Consider the following 13625-nt stretch of genomic DNA (forward strand, 5'->3'; position numbering starts at 1 on the left):
GCGCGGTTTCATTGTCCTTTTGATGTGACTTGGCATGCCTTGTCATTTTGACACATGGCATGATCCTATTGGCTCTTCCATTTTACTTGGCATGCCACGTCATTTGACACGTGACACCAAACTGGGCATCTAGGAAGATGACATATTGGGCCTAATGAAGTGGATTCATCACTTGTAGTCCAACTAAATGGGCTAGCCCAATCAATATTTAATAGATTTAAGTAATTAATTTAATTATATTAAGTTTATAATATTTATTTGGACCAAAATATATTTAATTGAGATTAAATTCAAATTTTTTATGGATTTAAATTCAATAAAATTTTAATTTCCTACAAATGCCCTATACTTCAAGACTTGCCGGTTGTAGATATGTCGAACTTAAGAGAAGGATTGAAGTATTATGAAGACATCAAATGGGATGATTTTGAACCCCAATTTATAGCCAAAGCAATTTATTTGTAATGAAAATCTTGTGAGTTGCTTGAAATTTGCTTATAATAGAAATTCATCTTTTACGAAGACAATGGAAAGCCACGTAAGCTTGAAACTTTTGGCATTTGAACTCCAACTTTGCCAATGTTCTTCACTTTTGCTTACTGAAACATTGATGGCACGTGATCACCTTTTTGCATTTGAAATCCTTACTCATAAATCCTTTGAAGAGTCATAAGTAAGCATTATTTCTAATGAATATATACATATACTATTTTACCACACCGCTTGATGTCGAATGTTTCTGTTTACCCGAAAAATCAGAAAATGTTAAATTTAAGTATGGTTTAAGAATACGTAAATTCCTATGATACAAAAATGACAATACAAGTATTTTTGTTATAAAGTGGGGATAATGAACAGGAAGGCTCAATGAGCAATATGAAATCTCAATGTATCTTGGGGGAGATGAGTCTATTGCAGTCTATGTCCCTTTTTATAATAGAGGGTCACTACTTTATCTATAACAACATAATAAAATAATGCATGTAGTGGAGGACCCATGATGGTTTGTCTCTTCCTTGATTCCTGCCAAGATTCTCTCCCTTGGTACGGTTGTAACGGCTTTTGTCGGTGAGCTCGGCACTGGCTCGAGCTCGGTGTTAGATCGAACCCCCGATCTCGGTTCGAGCTCGATTCTGCCTTGGGGCATCGATATTCGGGGCCTGTGTCGGTCGGTGTTGCCTCGTAGTTTGATTCGGATACAGGCTCGATAATGATACCGAGTTTTGCCGTCGATCGGTCTTACAGCTCGAAACTCGATGCCCCTACTCCAGAATTCGTCCGAGCTTGTCATGTGGATACCCTTCGATCGAGACGTCATCGTCTCGACCAGTCTTTATGACTGAGAATCGGTTTTGACCGTACACAGATAGTCCCCTCGTTTCTCAGAAAGGATATGGCGAGAAACGATATGATTTCTCTACGGCTCGATCAAATTTATGTCGACGTTTCTATCGACCCCGATCATGACGTATGTGATAACTGTCCCATCGGCTCGGTTTTACCGAGGCTTTTAATGTGTCTCAGATGGTGGTCGGCCACTGCTAATACCGAATCGTCATGCCTTAGCCTATAAATAGTCTTTCCATACAACCTTTACCACTTTTGCGCCTTCTCTTCTTCCAAATTCTCTTATTTATCTTCTCTATTTCGCTGGTTCAAGGCCGCTCATACCAGAGTTTTGGTGTTGTCCATTCTTTCACCTTCCTTTGCACTCTTTCCTCTCATATCAATGGCGAAAACTTCCAAAATCGTACCTCAAAAGGAGAAAGTTTCTTCCTCACGGCCGTTTGATGATAAGGCGCCGGCGCAGCCGTCCGTTCATGACTATGTTCCTGGCCCGTGCATTTTGAAGACCGATTTTAGGGTGTAGAATCCTTCGTCCGTTCCGGGTCGATGTGAGCACGTATCGATGTATACGTGCTCTATAACGGAGGATCACCTCGAGGCCATCAGAAAAGACTGCAACTGGGGTTTCGAGGTTGTGTTGCAAATTCCATCCTCCGATGAGAGCGTCACTACTTATGTGGAGGGATTTTTAAGTGTTTATACTTATCCCTTCACATTGGGACCCGTCGACCCGGTGATTATTGATTTCTGCAAAAGATATCAGGTCACCCTTGGCCAAATTTATCCTTCTTTATGGCATATAGTGATCTTGTTGCGCTTCTTCTCTATCAAAGCCGGGGGGTTGGATTTTTCTCCGAACCACCTCATACGACTGTACCGGCCTCAAATATTTTGAGGACTAATTAAACTTCTTCATCGAGCATCGAAGGCTTTGATGTCGAGCATCGATGAACACAAGGATCGGGGTTAGATGGGTTGTTATATTCGAGTGAGGACCCGTGATCTTATTCCGGAGGAGAAGATGTCGTTCCCTGAAGAATGGAATTTTGACCGTAAGTGATTCTTGTTTACCGTTCATGTCCTTTTTCGATTTTTTCTGATGTCCTTCCCTGATGTTCAGCTGCCTTTTGGATGCCACAAGAAGTGCCTGACCTCGAGGACTAGATTTGAAAGTTAGCCTCGAGCTCTTCTTATGCCGAACGCGCTTGGCGTGATTTGACAAAAGGCATATGGGAAGCTAAGAACCATGGTGAGGTTTGCTTCTTGTTTTCTTCGAAGTGTTCTTTGCGTTCTTTTTGTTACCAATTTCCTTTTGTGCAGGCGTAACCAGGGATGCCGCTTTGAGGCATTCGAGCGGTGAAGAAGGAAACAAGTCCCTGGTCACCAAACAGGGGAAAGATAAGAAGCGAAGAGCTTCCTCTCGGTCAGAGGACCCCAAGCCCAAAACTCGAAGGGTGAGAAGAAAAGCAATTGCCCTTTCGATGGACTCGGTCCAACGACTGAGAGAAGAAGGAGAAGAAGATAGCTCTTCGGCTTTGGTAATCCGATCTACGGAGGCCATCGAGGTTGCTAGAGTTCCAGAGCCGATGGCGGCTGTGCCTGTCGGGGTTGGTTCTGAAGACCTGAGTCTCGACCAGAGTACTCCGAGTGATTTGCTCGGGGCTATGACAATGGGTCATTCGCCTTCTCTTCCATCTTTTTCTGAGGAGGCATTGAAGGAAGCTCGAGAGTTGAAGACTCCCGATATTGGCGCTGGCTCTAGTGCAGGGGATCCTTTTAGGGATTGTTTTACTGGAGTCGACGATGGTTCCGATATCGGTGACGCTTCTCTTTTATTAGAGGAGGCTCAGTGTTTCATTACTCGGGTAATGATTCTTCCACCCTTGGTTTCTTTGTTCTTTTCCATACTTAACTCTTGTTTCTTACTGTGCAGGCCATTAATAGGTTTTGAGTCAATCTTAGCCAGTGTGAGGCCGAGCTTCGGAAGGTCTCAAGTGAGAGAGATGCCCTGCGGCTTCTTTGCAGCCAAAAGGATGAGGCTATAAAGGATCTCCAAGCGGATTTGGCTAAGGTCCGTGAAGAAGGGGTCGGGCTCGATAAGCAGGTGAGCCTCCTTCTATTAAAGTATGGGTCTGACTCAATTGTGGAAGTTAATCCTTCGTTGTCTCAGTTGCAGTAAAAGATCGAAAAGATCAGGTTACTTTTAGAAGAAGTCGATCAAATCCGCACTGAATACAATCGCTGGAAGGAGACCATCGATTGCCTGGCAGCGGAAAAAGAAACCATCTCAACAAAATTACTATAGGCCGACGTTCAACTTCGAAGTGTCAAGAAAAAGGGGTTGGTTCAAGCTAAGAAGATCGATGAGCTTGAAACACGACTTGCTAAGGCTAAGGCGGAGGTTGAGTCATCGAAAGTCTTGGCGGATAAGTCCATTGCTATATATCAGGCTGATGCTGAGGCTGCTCAGATAGAGGCCCAGGAAGCGGCGAAGACTGCCGATGCTCGAGCTCATTGGGTTGCCGAACTTGCTAAGTGTAGGTCTCAGAGGGAGACCCTCGAGGAGATACACGCTCGAGGTTTTGACCTTACCGATGAGGTAAAAAAAGCAAAAGAGCTCGAAGCGGAAGCTGAAGCCTTGGCTTCTGATGATGATGATGATGATGGTAGCAAAAGTAGATCCGAGGACGGGGAAGATCTCGACCAGGAAGCTTAGTTTTTAATTCTTCATGTTTGTAAATTAATCGTGTAGGCAATTTTGTACATATATATATATATAACAAGGCAATTTTGACCTCGTAGTCTCTATGATCGATCAGATTTGTAGCCCCTAGGTTTGCTTGTTGAGTCGATGATTCAAACTCTGAAGGAACATAATCCGCAGGTGTAATGTAACGGTTGAGTTAATGTAAACTCAGAATAAAAGTAGCATATTAGCCGTCGAGTGAATGTTTTGAACTTGAAATATTGTAGCCCGTAGGCGTAATGGTCGAGTGAGTGATTGCTTGAACTCGGAATAACAGTAGCCCGTAGGCTTAATATTCGAGTAATTATTTCGAACTCGAGATAAAGGTAGCCCGTAGGCTTAATAGTCGAGTAAATGTTTCGAACTCGAGATAATGTGGCCCGTAGGCTTAATAGTCGAGTGAATGTTTCAAACTTGAAATATTGTAGCTCGTAGGCATAATGGTCGAGTGAGTGATTGCTCGAACTTGGAATAACAGTAGCCCGTAGGCTTAATATTCGAGTGATTATTTCGAACTGGAGATAAAGGTAGCCCGTAGGCTTAATAGTCGAGTGAATGTTTTGAACTCGAGATAATGTGGCCCGTAGGCTTAATAGTCCAGTGAATGTTTCGAACTTGAGATAATGTGGCCCGTAGGCTTAATAGTCGAGTGAGTATTTCGAACTCGAGATAATGTGGCCCGTAGGCTTAATAGTCGAGTGAATGTATCAAACTCGAGATAGTGTGGCCCGTGGGCTTAATAGTCGAGTGAGTGTTTCGAACTCGAAATATGGGTAGCCCGTAGGCTTAATAGTCGAGTGAATGTATCGAACTCGAGATAATGTGGCCCGTAGGCTTAATAGTCGAGTGAATGTTTCGAACTCGGGATAAAGGTAGCCCGTAGGCTTAATAGTCGAGTGAATGTATCAAACTCGGAATAAACGTAGCCCGTAGGCTTAATAGTCAAGTGAATGTATCGAACTCGAGATAGTGTGGCCCGTAGGCTTAATAGTCGAGTGAGTGTTTCGAACTCGAGATAAAGGTAGCCCGTAGGCTTAATAGTCGAGTGAATGTATCGAACTCAAAATAAACGTAGCCCGTAGGCTTAGTAGTTGAGTGAATTTTAATTATGGTTGCATAATAAATCTCAAGTCATTGTACATGTGTTCATGTTTTGAGCCTATGTTCGGGCCAATCTATATGAGCATAGTTCGTTTTGACCATTTGGCTCTTACAATATTTCCTCTTGGAACCTTATTGTTGTGAAATGACTTTCCTGTATCTAAACTTGATGTATTTAAGGCCCTGATCCCCCCCCCCCTCGGTATTCGAGTTCGATTGGAAAGAGGCCTCGGATACTGTTTAAAAGTGCAGCACGATCGATGGCTGCCTCATTAAAAACCTTGCCGAAAAACCCATTTGGGATAAAACCGGTCTAAGGGAAAAAAAATGCAACACGTGCTTTTAAGCGAAAGATCCACCTCAGCTCTTGTCCGGACTTTCTGCAGGGGTCAGTTAAATGAATATGGAAAGGTCGTACCTTAGCAGTAGTACCGTTTTAGATGTGATACATTCCAACTGCTTGATAGTTGTTTGCCGTTTATGATGCTGAGCCTGTATGATCCTTTTCCGACGCTCCCGAGCACCTGATACGGTCCCTCCCAATTTGGTCCTAATTTTCCTTCATTTGGATTCCGGGTATTGACGGTGACTTTTCTTAATACTAAGTCCCCGGGTTTGAAATGGCGAAGCTTAGTTCTCCGATTATAATACCTTTCGATTCGTTGCTTTTGGGCGGCCAATCATATGAGGACAGCTTCTTGTCCTTCGTCCGATAATTCAAGGTTGGTGTTCATAGCCTCATTATTTGATTTTTCCGTCATGAATCAAAATCTGGGACTAGGTTCACCGACTTCGACCGGTATCAATGCTTCAGAACCATATACTAAGGAGAATGGGGTCGCCCCCGTGCTGGATTTTGACGTTGTCCGATATGCCTAAAGGACTTCGGGCAGGATTTCTCTCCATTTTCCCTTGGCGTCGTTCAACCTCTTCTTCAGGTTTTGAAGAATAGTCTTGTTTGTTGATTCGGCTTGTCCGTTCCCACTGGGGTGGTATGGCATTGATAGTATCCTTCTTATTTTGTGATCTTCAAAGAATTTTGTGACTTTGCTGCCAAGAATTGCTTCCCATTGTCACATACTATTTCGGCGGGTATACCGAATTGGCATATGATATGATCCCAAATAAAGTCTATAACTTCCTTCTCTCTTATTTTCTCGAACGCCTGCGCTTCAACCCATTTAGAAAAATAGTCAGTCATAAATAAAATGAATTTGGCTTTACCTGGGGTCGATGGCAGAGGGCCGACGATGTCCATTTCCCATTTCATGAACGGCCATGGGGATAGGACCGAGTGAAGTTTCTCTTTGGGTTGATGGATCATTGGCTCAAAACTTTGATATTTATCACATTTACGAACAAATTCTTTCGCATCTTTGCTCATATCGATCCAATAGTACCCCGCTCTGATCACTTTTCGAACTAATGTGTCGGCACCGGAGTGATTCCCACAAGTGCCCTCGTGCACTTCCTGGAGGATGTAATTGGTATCTCCTGGACCTAAGCATACTGCCATCGGTCCATCGTAGGTCCTTCGATATAGTGTTCTGTTAGTGGACAACGTAAATCGAACAGCTTTAGTCCGTAGGGTCCTGGAATCTTTACGGTCTGACGGGAGCTTTCCGTTCTTTAAGTATTCAATATACTTGTTTCTCCAGTCCCAGGTTAAGCTAGTAGAATTTATCTCGGCGTGCCCATCTTCGATTACCGATCTTGAAAGCTGAACGACAGTCCCCGAGCTCAAATTATCTTCCTCGACCGATGATCCCAAATTTGCAAGAGCATCGGCCTCATTATTCCGTTCTCATGGAACATGCCGTAGAGTCCATTGTTTGAAATGGTGCAAAGTGATAAGCAGTCTGTCCAAATACCTTTGCATCCTACCTTCTCGAACTTCGAAGGTTTTGTTTACTTGACTCACCACCAGCAAAGAGTCACAATGCGCCTCAATGACTTCTGCTCCCAAGCTTCTAGCTAGTTCGAGACCTGCAATCATGGCTTTATACTCAGCCTCGTTGTTAGTTAACCTGATAGTTTTAATAGCTTGGCTAATAATGTCACCCGTGGGGGGTTTCAAAACTATGCCTAGCCTGGATCCCTTTACATTCGAAGCCCCGTCCGTAAAAAGGGTCCATACCCCTGACGATATACCTGATTTCAAAAGGAGTTCTTTTTCAATTTCGGGTACGAGGGTTGGCGTGAAGTCGGCCACGAAGTCTGCTAAAATTTGAGATTTGATGGCCGTACGGGGTTGATATTCGATATCGTACCCACTGAGTTTGATGGCCCATTTGGCCAATCGGCCTGACAGTTCGGGCCTATATAAAATATTACGGAGTGGGCAGGTGGTTAATACGCTTATGGGGTGACATTGAAAGTACGGCCTTAACTTTCTGGAGGCTCTTACTAGCGCAAGTGCCAATTTTTCTAAGTGCGGATACCTAGTTTCCGCTTCTCCTAAGGTCCGACTTACATAATAAACGGGAAATTGCGTACCTTGCTCCTTTCGAACTAAGAAATTGCTTACGGTAACTTCTGATACCGCCAAGTACAAGTACAGTTTCTCGCCGATTTTTGGAGTGTGAAGCAGTGAGGGGCTCGATAGATATCGTTTCAATTCCTGTAATGCTTGTTGGCATTCCGGTGTCCAGGCGAAGTCGTTCTTCTTTTTGAGTAGGGAGAAAAATTTGTGACTTCGATCTGATGATCTTGAAATGAACCGGCCTAAGGCTGCAATTCTTCCCGTTAACCTTTGTACAGCTTTCACGCTGTCCACGACGGTAATGTCTTCGATGGCCTTGATTTTATCGGGGTTAATCTCGATTCCCTGATTTGACACCATGAAGCCAAGGAACTTGCCCGAACCGACCCCGAAAGCACATTTTTCGGGGTTGAGCTTCATGTTGTATTTCCTCAGAATCTCGAATATTTCCTGCAAATGGGCCAAATGGTCCTCTGCGCGCAGGGACTTTACTAGCATGTCATCAATATAGACTTCCATTGATTTACCTATTTGTTCTTGGAACATTTTATTTACTAGGTGTTGATAAGTAGCTCCTGCATTTTTAGCCCGAAAGGCATTACGTTATAATAATATGTTCCATATTGGGTCACAAATGAAGTCTTTTCCCGGTCGTCCGGGTTCATCTGAATTTGATTATACCCGGAATAGGCGTCGAGAAAGGTGAGGATCTCGTGGCCGGCCGTGGCATCGATCATGCGATCGATGTTGGGAAGTGGAAAGGAATCTTTGGGGCATGCTTTGTTCAAATCTTTATAGTCTACACACATTCTAAGTTTGTTCCCATTTTTAGGCACTACAACCACATTGGCTAACCATTCGGGGTATTTTACCTCCCGAATGGACCCTATCTTGAGAAGTTTGGTTAGCTCGTCCTTTATGAATGTGTGCTTTTCCTCGGACTGGGGTCTTCTTTTTTGCTTCACCGGTCTGAACCTAGGGTCCAAGCTTAGCTGGTGCGTCGTTATGTCCGGTGGGATCCCTGTTATATCTAGATGGGACCAGGCAAAACAGTCGATGTTATCGATAAGAAATCAAATGAGTTTCTTCCTGAGTTCGGGGCTCAAACCTGTTCCAGGGTATACCTTTCTCTCGGGCCAGTGTACGACCAGTATGATTTGCTCCAGTTCCTCAATTGTTGATTTGGTGGCATCAGAATCATCGGGGGTTACGAAGAATCGAGGGATCCATCGATGATCATCTTCTTCAATGTTCCGCTTACCTGACTGGGTCGAAGCCGATGTCTGTGATTGCTATTTGGCGCTCTGCTCTTCGATTATGTCTCCTTTTGAACCTGATCCTTTTATCGGCGAAGACGAGGATATTGATTTTGCTTCTTCGACGGAGAACATTTCCTTTATGGCCGGTTGTTCTCCGTACACTATTTTGACACCTTTCGATGTTAAGAATTTGAGGACCTGGTGTAGGGTCGAGGGTACGGCTCTCATGTTGTGGATCCACGGCCTTCCGAAAAGGGCGTTATATCTCATATCGCCTTTGATCACGTGAAACTTTGTTTCCTGGATTGTTCCGGCCACATTTATCGGTAGGGTAATCTCGCCTTTGGTGGTTTCACATGCCATATTAAATCCGTTTAGAACCAGAGTTGCGGGTACGACCTGATCTTGTAGGTCGAGCTGTTCTACGACCCTCGATCTGATGATATTGGCCGAGCTACGTGGATCAACTAACACACGCTTAATCTTAGGTTTATTCATGAGTACGGGTATTACCACTGCATCGTTATGGGGTTGGGTGATTCCCTCTGTATCTTCATCATTGAAGGACAAAGTCCCTATGGGTGTGTAATCTTGAGTTCGAGATCGCTTTTCACTCACAATCGATATTTTAGTGCGTTTAAGCATCGGTCCTGAGGGGCATCGGCGCCGCCGATGATCATGTGAATGATGTGTTGCGGTTCTTCTAGCTCGTTTTGCTTGCCGTCGTCCTTGTTCTTAAAATGGTTCTTTGCCCTATCACTCAGAAATTCCCGAAGGTGTCCTTTGCTAAATAAGCGGGCTACTTCCTCTCTTAATTGCCTACAATCTTCCATTTTGTAGCCATGGGTGCCATGATATTCGCATATTTGATTGGGATTCCTTTGGGCAGGATCGGTCTGCATAGGTCGAGGCCACCTGGTGTCTTTGATGCATCCGATGGCCGCTACGATGGCGTATGTATCAATGCTGAAGTTATATTCCAATAATCGAGGAACTTCTATAGGATCGGCATATTTATCAAAGCCATTCTTGCTCATAAGTCCCCGAGAATTTTTCCCCCGATCAGTCCTTCGATTGTTCCGAACCGTATCATATGCTGAACCGTTGTCCATCCGATCTGTGACGTATGGTTGGTATCGGTCTCTGTTCGATCTTTGTTCTCTGTTGATTTCCCTATGATTTTTAGTGGCTGTGCGGTTCTGATGCGCGGGTCCATACGGAGCTCCCAATTGATCATCTTCGACCCTGATTTTTGATTGGTATCGGTTGTGTACATCTGCTCAGGTTATTGCCGAGTACTCGATCAAATTTTGTTTCAGCCGACCTGATGTTGTCGAACTTAACCCGTTCAACCCTTGGGTGAAAGCTTGTACGGCCCAATCGTCTGCGACCGGTGGCAAATCCATACGTTCTATTTGGAATCGGGATACGAATTCCCTCAGCATTTTGTTACCCCTTTGTTTTACTTTGAAGAGGTCTGATTTCCTTGTTGCGACCTTTATGGCACCAGTATGTGCTTTTACGAATGAATCTGCTAACATGGCAAAAGAATCAATGGAATTTGGCGGCAAATTGTGGTACCAGATCATTGCTCCGTTTGCGAGGGTCTCTCCGAACTTTTTCAACAACACGGATTCGATCTCATCGTCCTCCAAATCGTTGCCTTTGATGGCACATGTGTAGGAGGTGACATGTTCGTTAGGATCAGTTGTACCGTTATATTTGGGAATTTCAGGCATATGGAATTTTTTGGGGATTGGTTTTGGGGCCGCGCTCGAGGGAAAAGGCTTTTGTATGAATTTTTTCGAATCAAGCCCTTTTATCATCGGCGGAGCCCCCGGGATCTGATCGACCCTAGCATTATAAGTTTCCACCTTTTTGTCGTTGGCTTCGACTTGTTTTATGAGTTTTTCGAGTAATTTAGCAATTTCAGGAGCGGTCCCTGATTCTTGCTCGTTTGATTTCACTACGGCGGGCTCCGTTCTGGGGGTGGCTTCTCGAAGAAGTGGATTGAAGTTCGGCTTGCTTTGCATATGAGTTTGACTCTGCAACTGAGCTATCGCTGCTTGTTGGGCTTGTAGCATTTCGAAAATCATACACAAGCTGACCCCGATTTCCCCCGTGCTGTGGGTGTCTCGGGCTATGGGTCGAGCACCGCCCTGAACACTTCTTTCCGATTCAGAACGCTGAATCGCTTCTAGAGCTATTTGTGAATTGATATCCAATGGTACTTCAGCTCAAATTTTGGGTTCTTCGATTCGAGCCTCATTGCCATTGTCAGTAGCCTTCCGGCCCCGGGCGCTAAGTTTTTGGTTTCATCCTAAAAGCCGGCTTCGAGGTCGATAGGTAGAGCCATTGCTGATTTGAGGTGTAAGCTAGAGTGTACTGTAGATTTATATCAAACAATCACTGTTACCCTTAGCCCCACGGTGGGCGCCAAACTGTTTACCTGAAAAATCGGATAACGTTAAATTTAGGTATGGTTCTAAGGATACGTAAATTCCTATGATACAAAAATGACAATATAAGTAATTTTGCTATAAAGTAGGGATAATGAACAGGAAGGCTCAATGAGCAACATGAAATCTCAATGTATCTTGGGGGAGATGAGTCTATTGGAGTCTATGTCCTTTTTTATAATAGAGGGTCACTACTTTATCCATAACAACATAATAAAATAATACATGTATTGGAGGACCCATGATGGTTTGTCTCTTCCGTGATTCCTGCCAAGATTCTCTCCCTTAGTGCGGTTGTAACAGCTTTTGTCGGCGAGCTCGGCACTGGCTCAAGCTCGGTGTTAGATCGAACCCCCGGTCTCGGTTCTAGCTCGATTCTGCCTTGGGGCATCGATATTCGGGGCCTGTGTCAGTTGATATTGCCGCGTAGTTCGATTCGGATACGGGCTCGATAATGATACCGAGTTTTGCCGTCGATCGGTCTTACAGCTCAAAACTCGATGCCCCTACTCCGGAATTCGTCCGAGCTTGTCATATGGATACCCTTCGATCGAGACGTCATCGTCTCGACCTGTCTTTATGACCGAGAATCGGTTTTGACTGTACACAGTTTCCAAATCTGTCTCTAAACCAAATAACTTTGCTTGACTTCTATTTAGATACGGAAGAGTCCCCCACCAAGTCCATGTCGGAAACAGATAGTAGTCACTTCCTTTTACATGATCCCACATCGTGAAAAACTACTTTGGACAGCCAATACATGCTACTATATATAGCAACGTGCTCTTTAATTATAAGTATCAACACACATCGTCCAAGTCTGTTTCAGTCCCTCCTTGGCAGGTATCTTTCTTCTGTGATTTCTGTCCCTTTTTTTTGTTCCTTTTTTTTTTAGGCTAGGAAGAGTAAAATCGTGGAGTGCCAAGTTGACAAGTAACTCTATGACGTCTCATAGAAGGATAAATCCATCACGGCATATAGATGATCAAATCCACAACAACATATAAGAAGATATATCCCTCGCAACATATAGACGGACAAATTCACATTGCCATATAGACGGATAAATCCATACCATCATATAGACAGACAAATCCACATCACCATATAGACAGATAAATCTCCATCACCATATAGATGGACAAATCTCCATCACTATATAGACGGACAAATCTCTATCACCATATAGAGGGACAAATCCATATCACTATATAAATAGATAAATCCATACCAACATATAGACGGACAAATCTCCATCACCATATAGACGGATAAATCCATATCAACATATAGAGAGACAAATCCCCATCACCATATAGACGGATAAATCTATATCAATATATAGACGGACAAATTCTCATCACCATATAGACGGACAAATCCACATCACCATATAGACGGACAAATCCATATCACTATATACACGGACAAATCCAACTCACTATATAGACGGATAAATCCATATCAACATATAGAAGAATCAAATCTGTGATGAGACTAGCTTAAGGTGCAAGGGGACTTAAATGTCCACCTTCAGGCTGAAAAATTATAGTTTCTTTTAAGGACAAACCCGTGAATAGACCAACTTAAGGTGCAAAGAGACTAACATGTCCACCTTAAGATTGGAAAATTAGAAAATTTCAACTTGAAGACTTAGCGGACTTTGCAGATTTCAACTTGAAGACCAACAAATTTAAAGATTTGACGGGGTTGAAAATTTGGTGGACTTTGATGCTTTAACTTGAAGAGCGGTGGACTTTTACTTCAACTTGAAAAATTAGTGACTTGAAGACTTCAGCTTTAAGACTTGTAGGACTTAAATAATTCAACCTGAAGACTGGCGAATTTGAGGACTCCAAATTGAAGACCGTCGGACATAAAGACTTGAAGGGATTGAATACTTCAACTTAAAGATTGGCAGACTTTCAGACTTCAACTTGAAGGGCAGTGGACTTGAAGATTTGGAGGGCTTATATAATTCAACTTGAAGACCGGCGAACTTGAGGACTTCAAATTGAAGATTTGGCCTTCAACTAAAAGTCTGCATCCATCCATCAGAGATATCAATTTGCTATGGTGGCTTGCCCCCATTGAACCACCAATCCCTGATAAGACACAAAGTTCATGTAAGCCCGATTTTTAAGTTCCAATCAAATGGATTATATTCCATCATTCTTCCCTCGAATAACGATTGGGATAACATGTATCTTTTGAACTTATGCGACTGAACT

General features: G+C 43.5%; 1 protein-coding gene across 1 annotated transcript; it reads left to right on the top strand.

Moving 5' to 3' along the window:
* Nucleotides 1-2368: 2368 nt before the first annotated feature.
* Nucleotides 2369-4063, top strand: LOC138908133 (uncharacterized). Its single transcript, XM_070198775.1, has 4 exons — nucleotides 2369-2399; nucleotides 2668-3212; nucleotides 3314-3451; nucleotides 3653-4063. The coding sequence occupies exons 1-4, from the start codon at nucleotides 2369-2371 to the stop codon at nucleotides 4061-4063; spliced, it is 1125 nt and encodes a 374-aa protein (XP_070054876.1).
* The last annotated feature ends 9562 nt before the right edge of the window (nucleotides 4064-13625 follow it).

Source organism: Nicotiana tomentosiformis, chromosome 3 (genome assembly GCF_000390325.3).
Source record: "Nicotiana tomentosiformis chromosome 3, ASM39032v3, whole genome shotgun sequence".
Classification (NCBI taxonomy): Eukaryota; Viridiplantae; Streptophyta; class Magnoliopsida; order Solanales; family Solanaceae; genus Nicotiana; species Nicotiana tomentosiformis.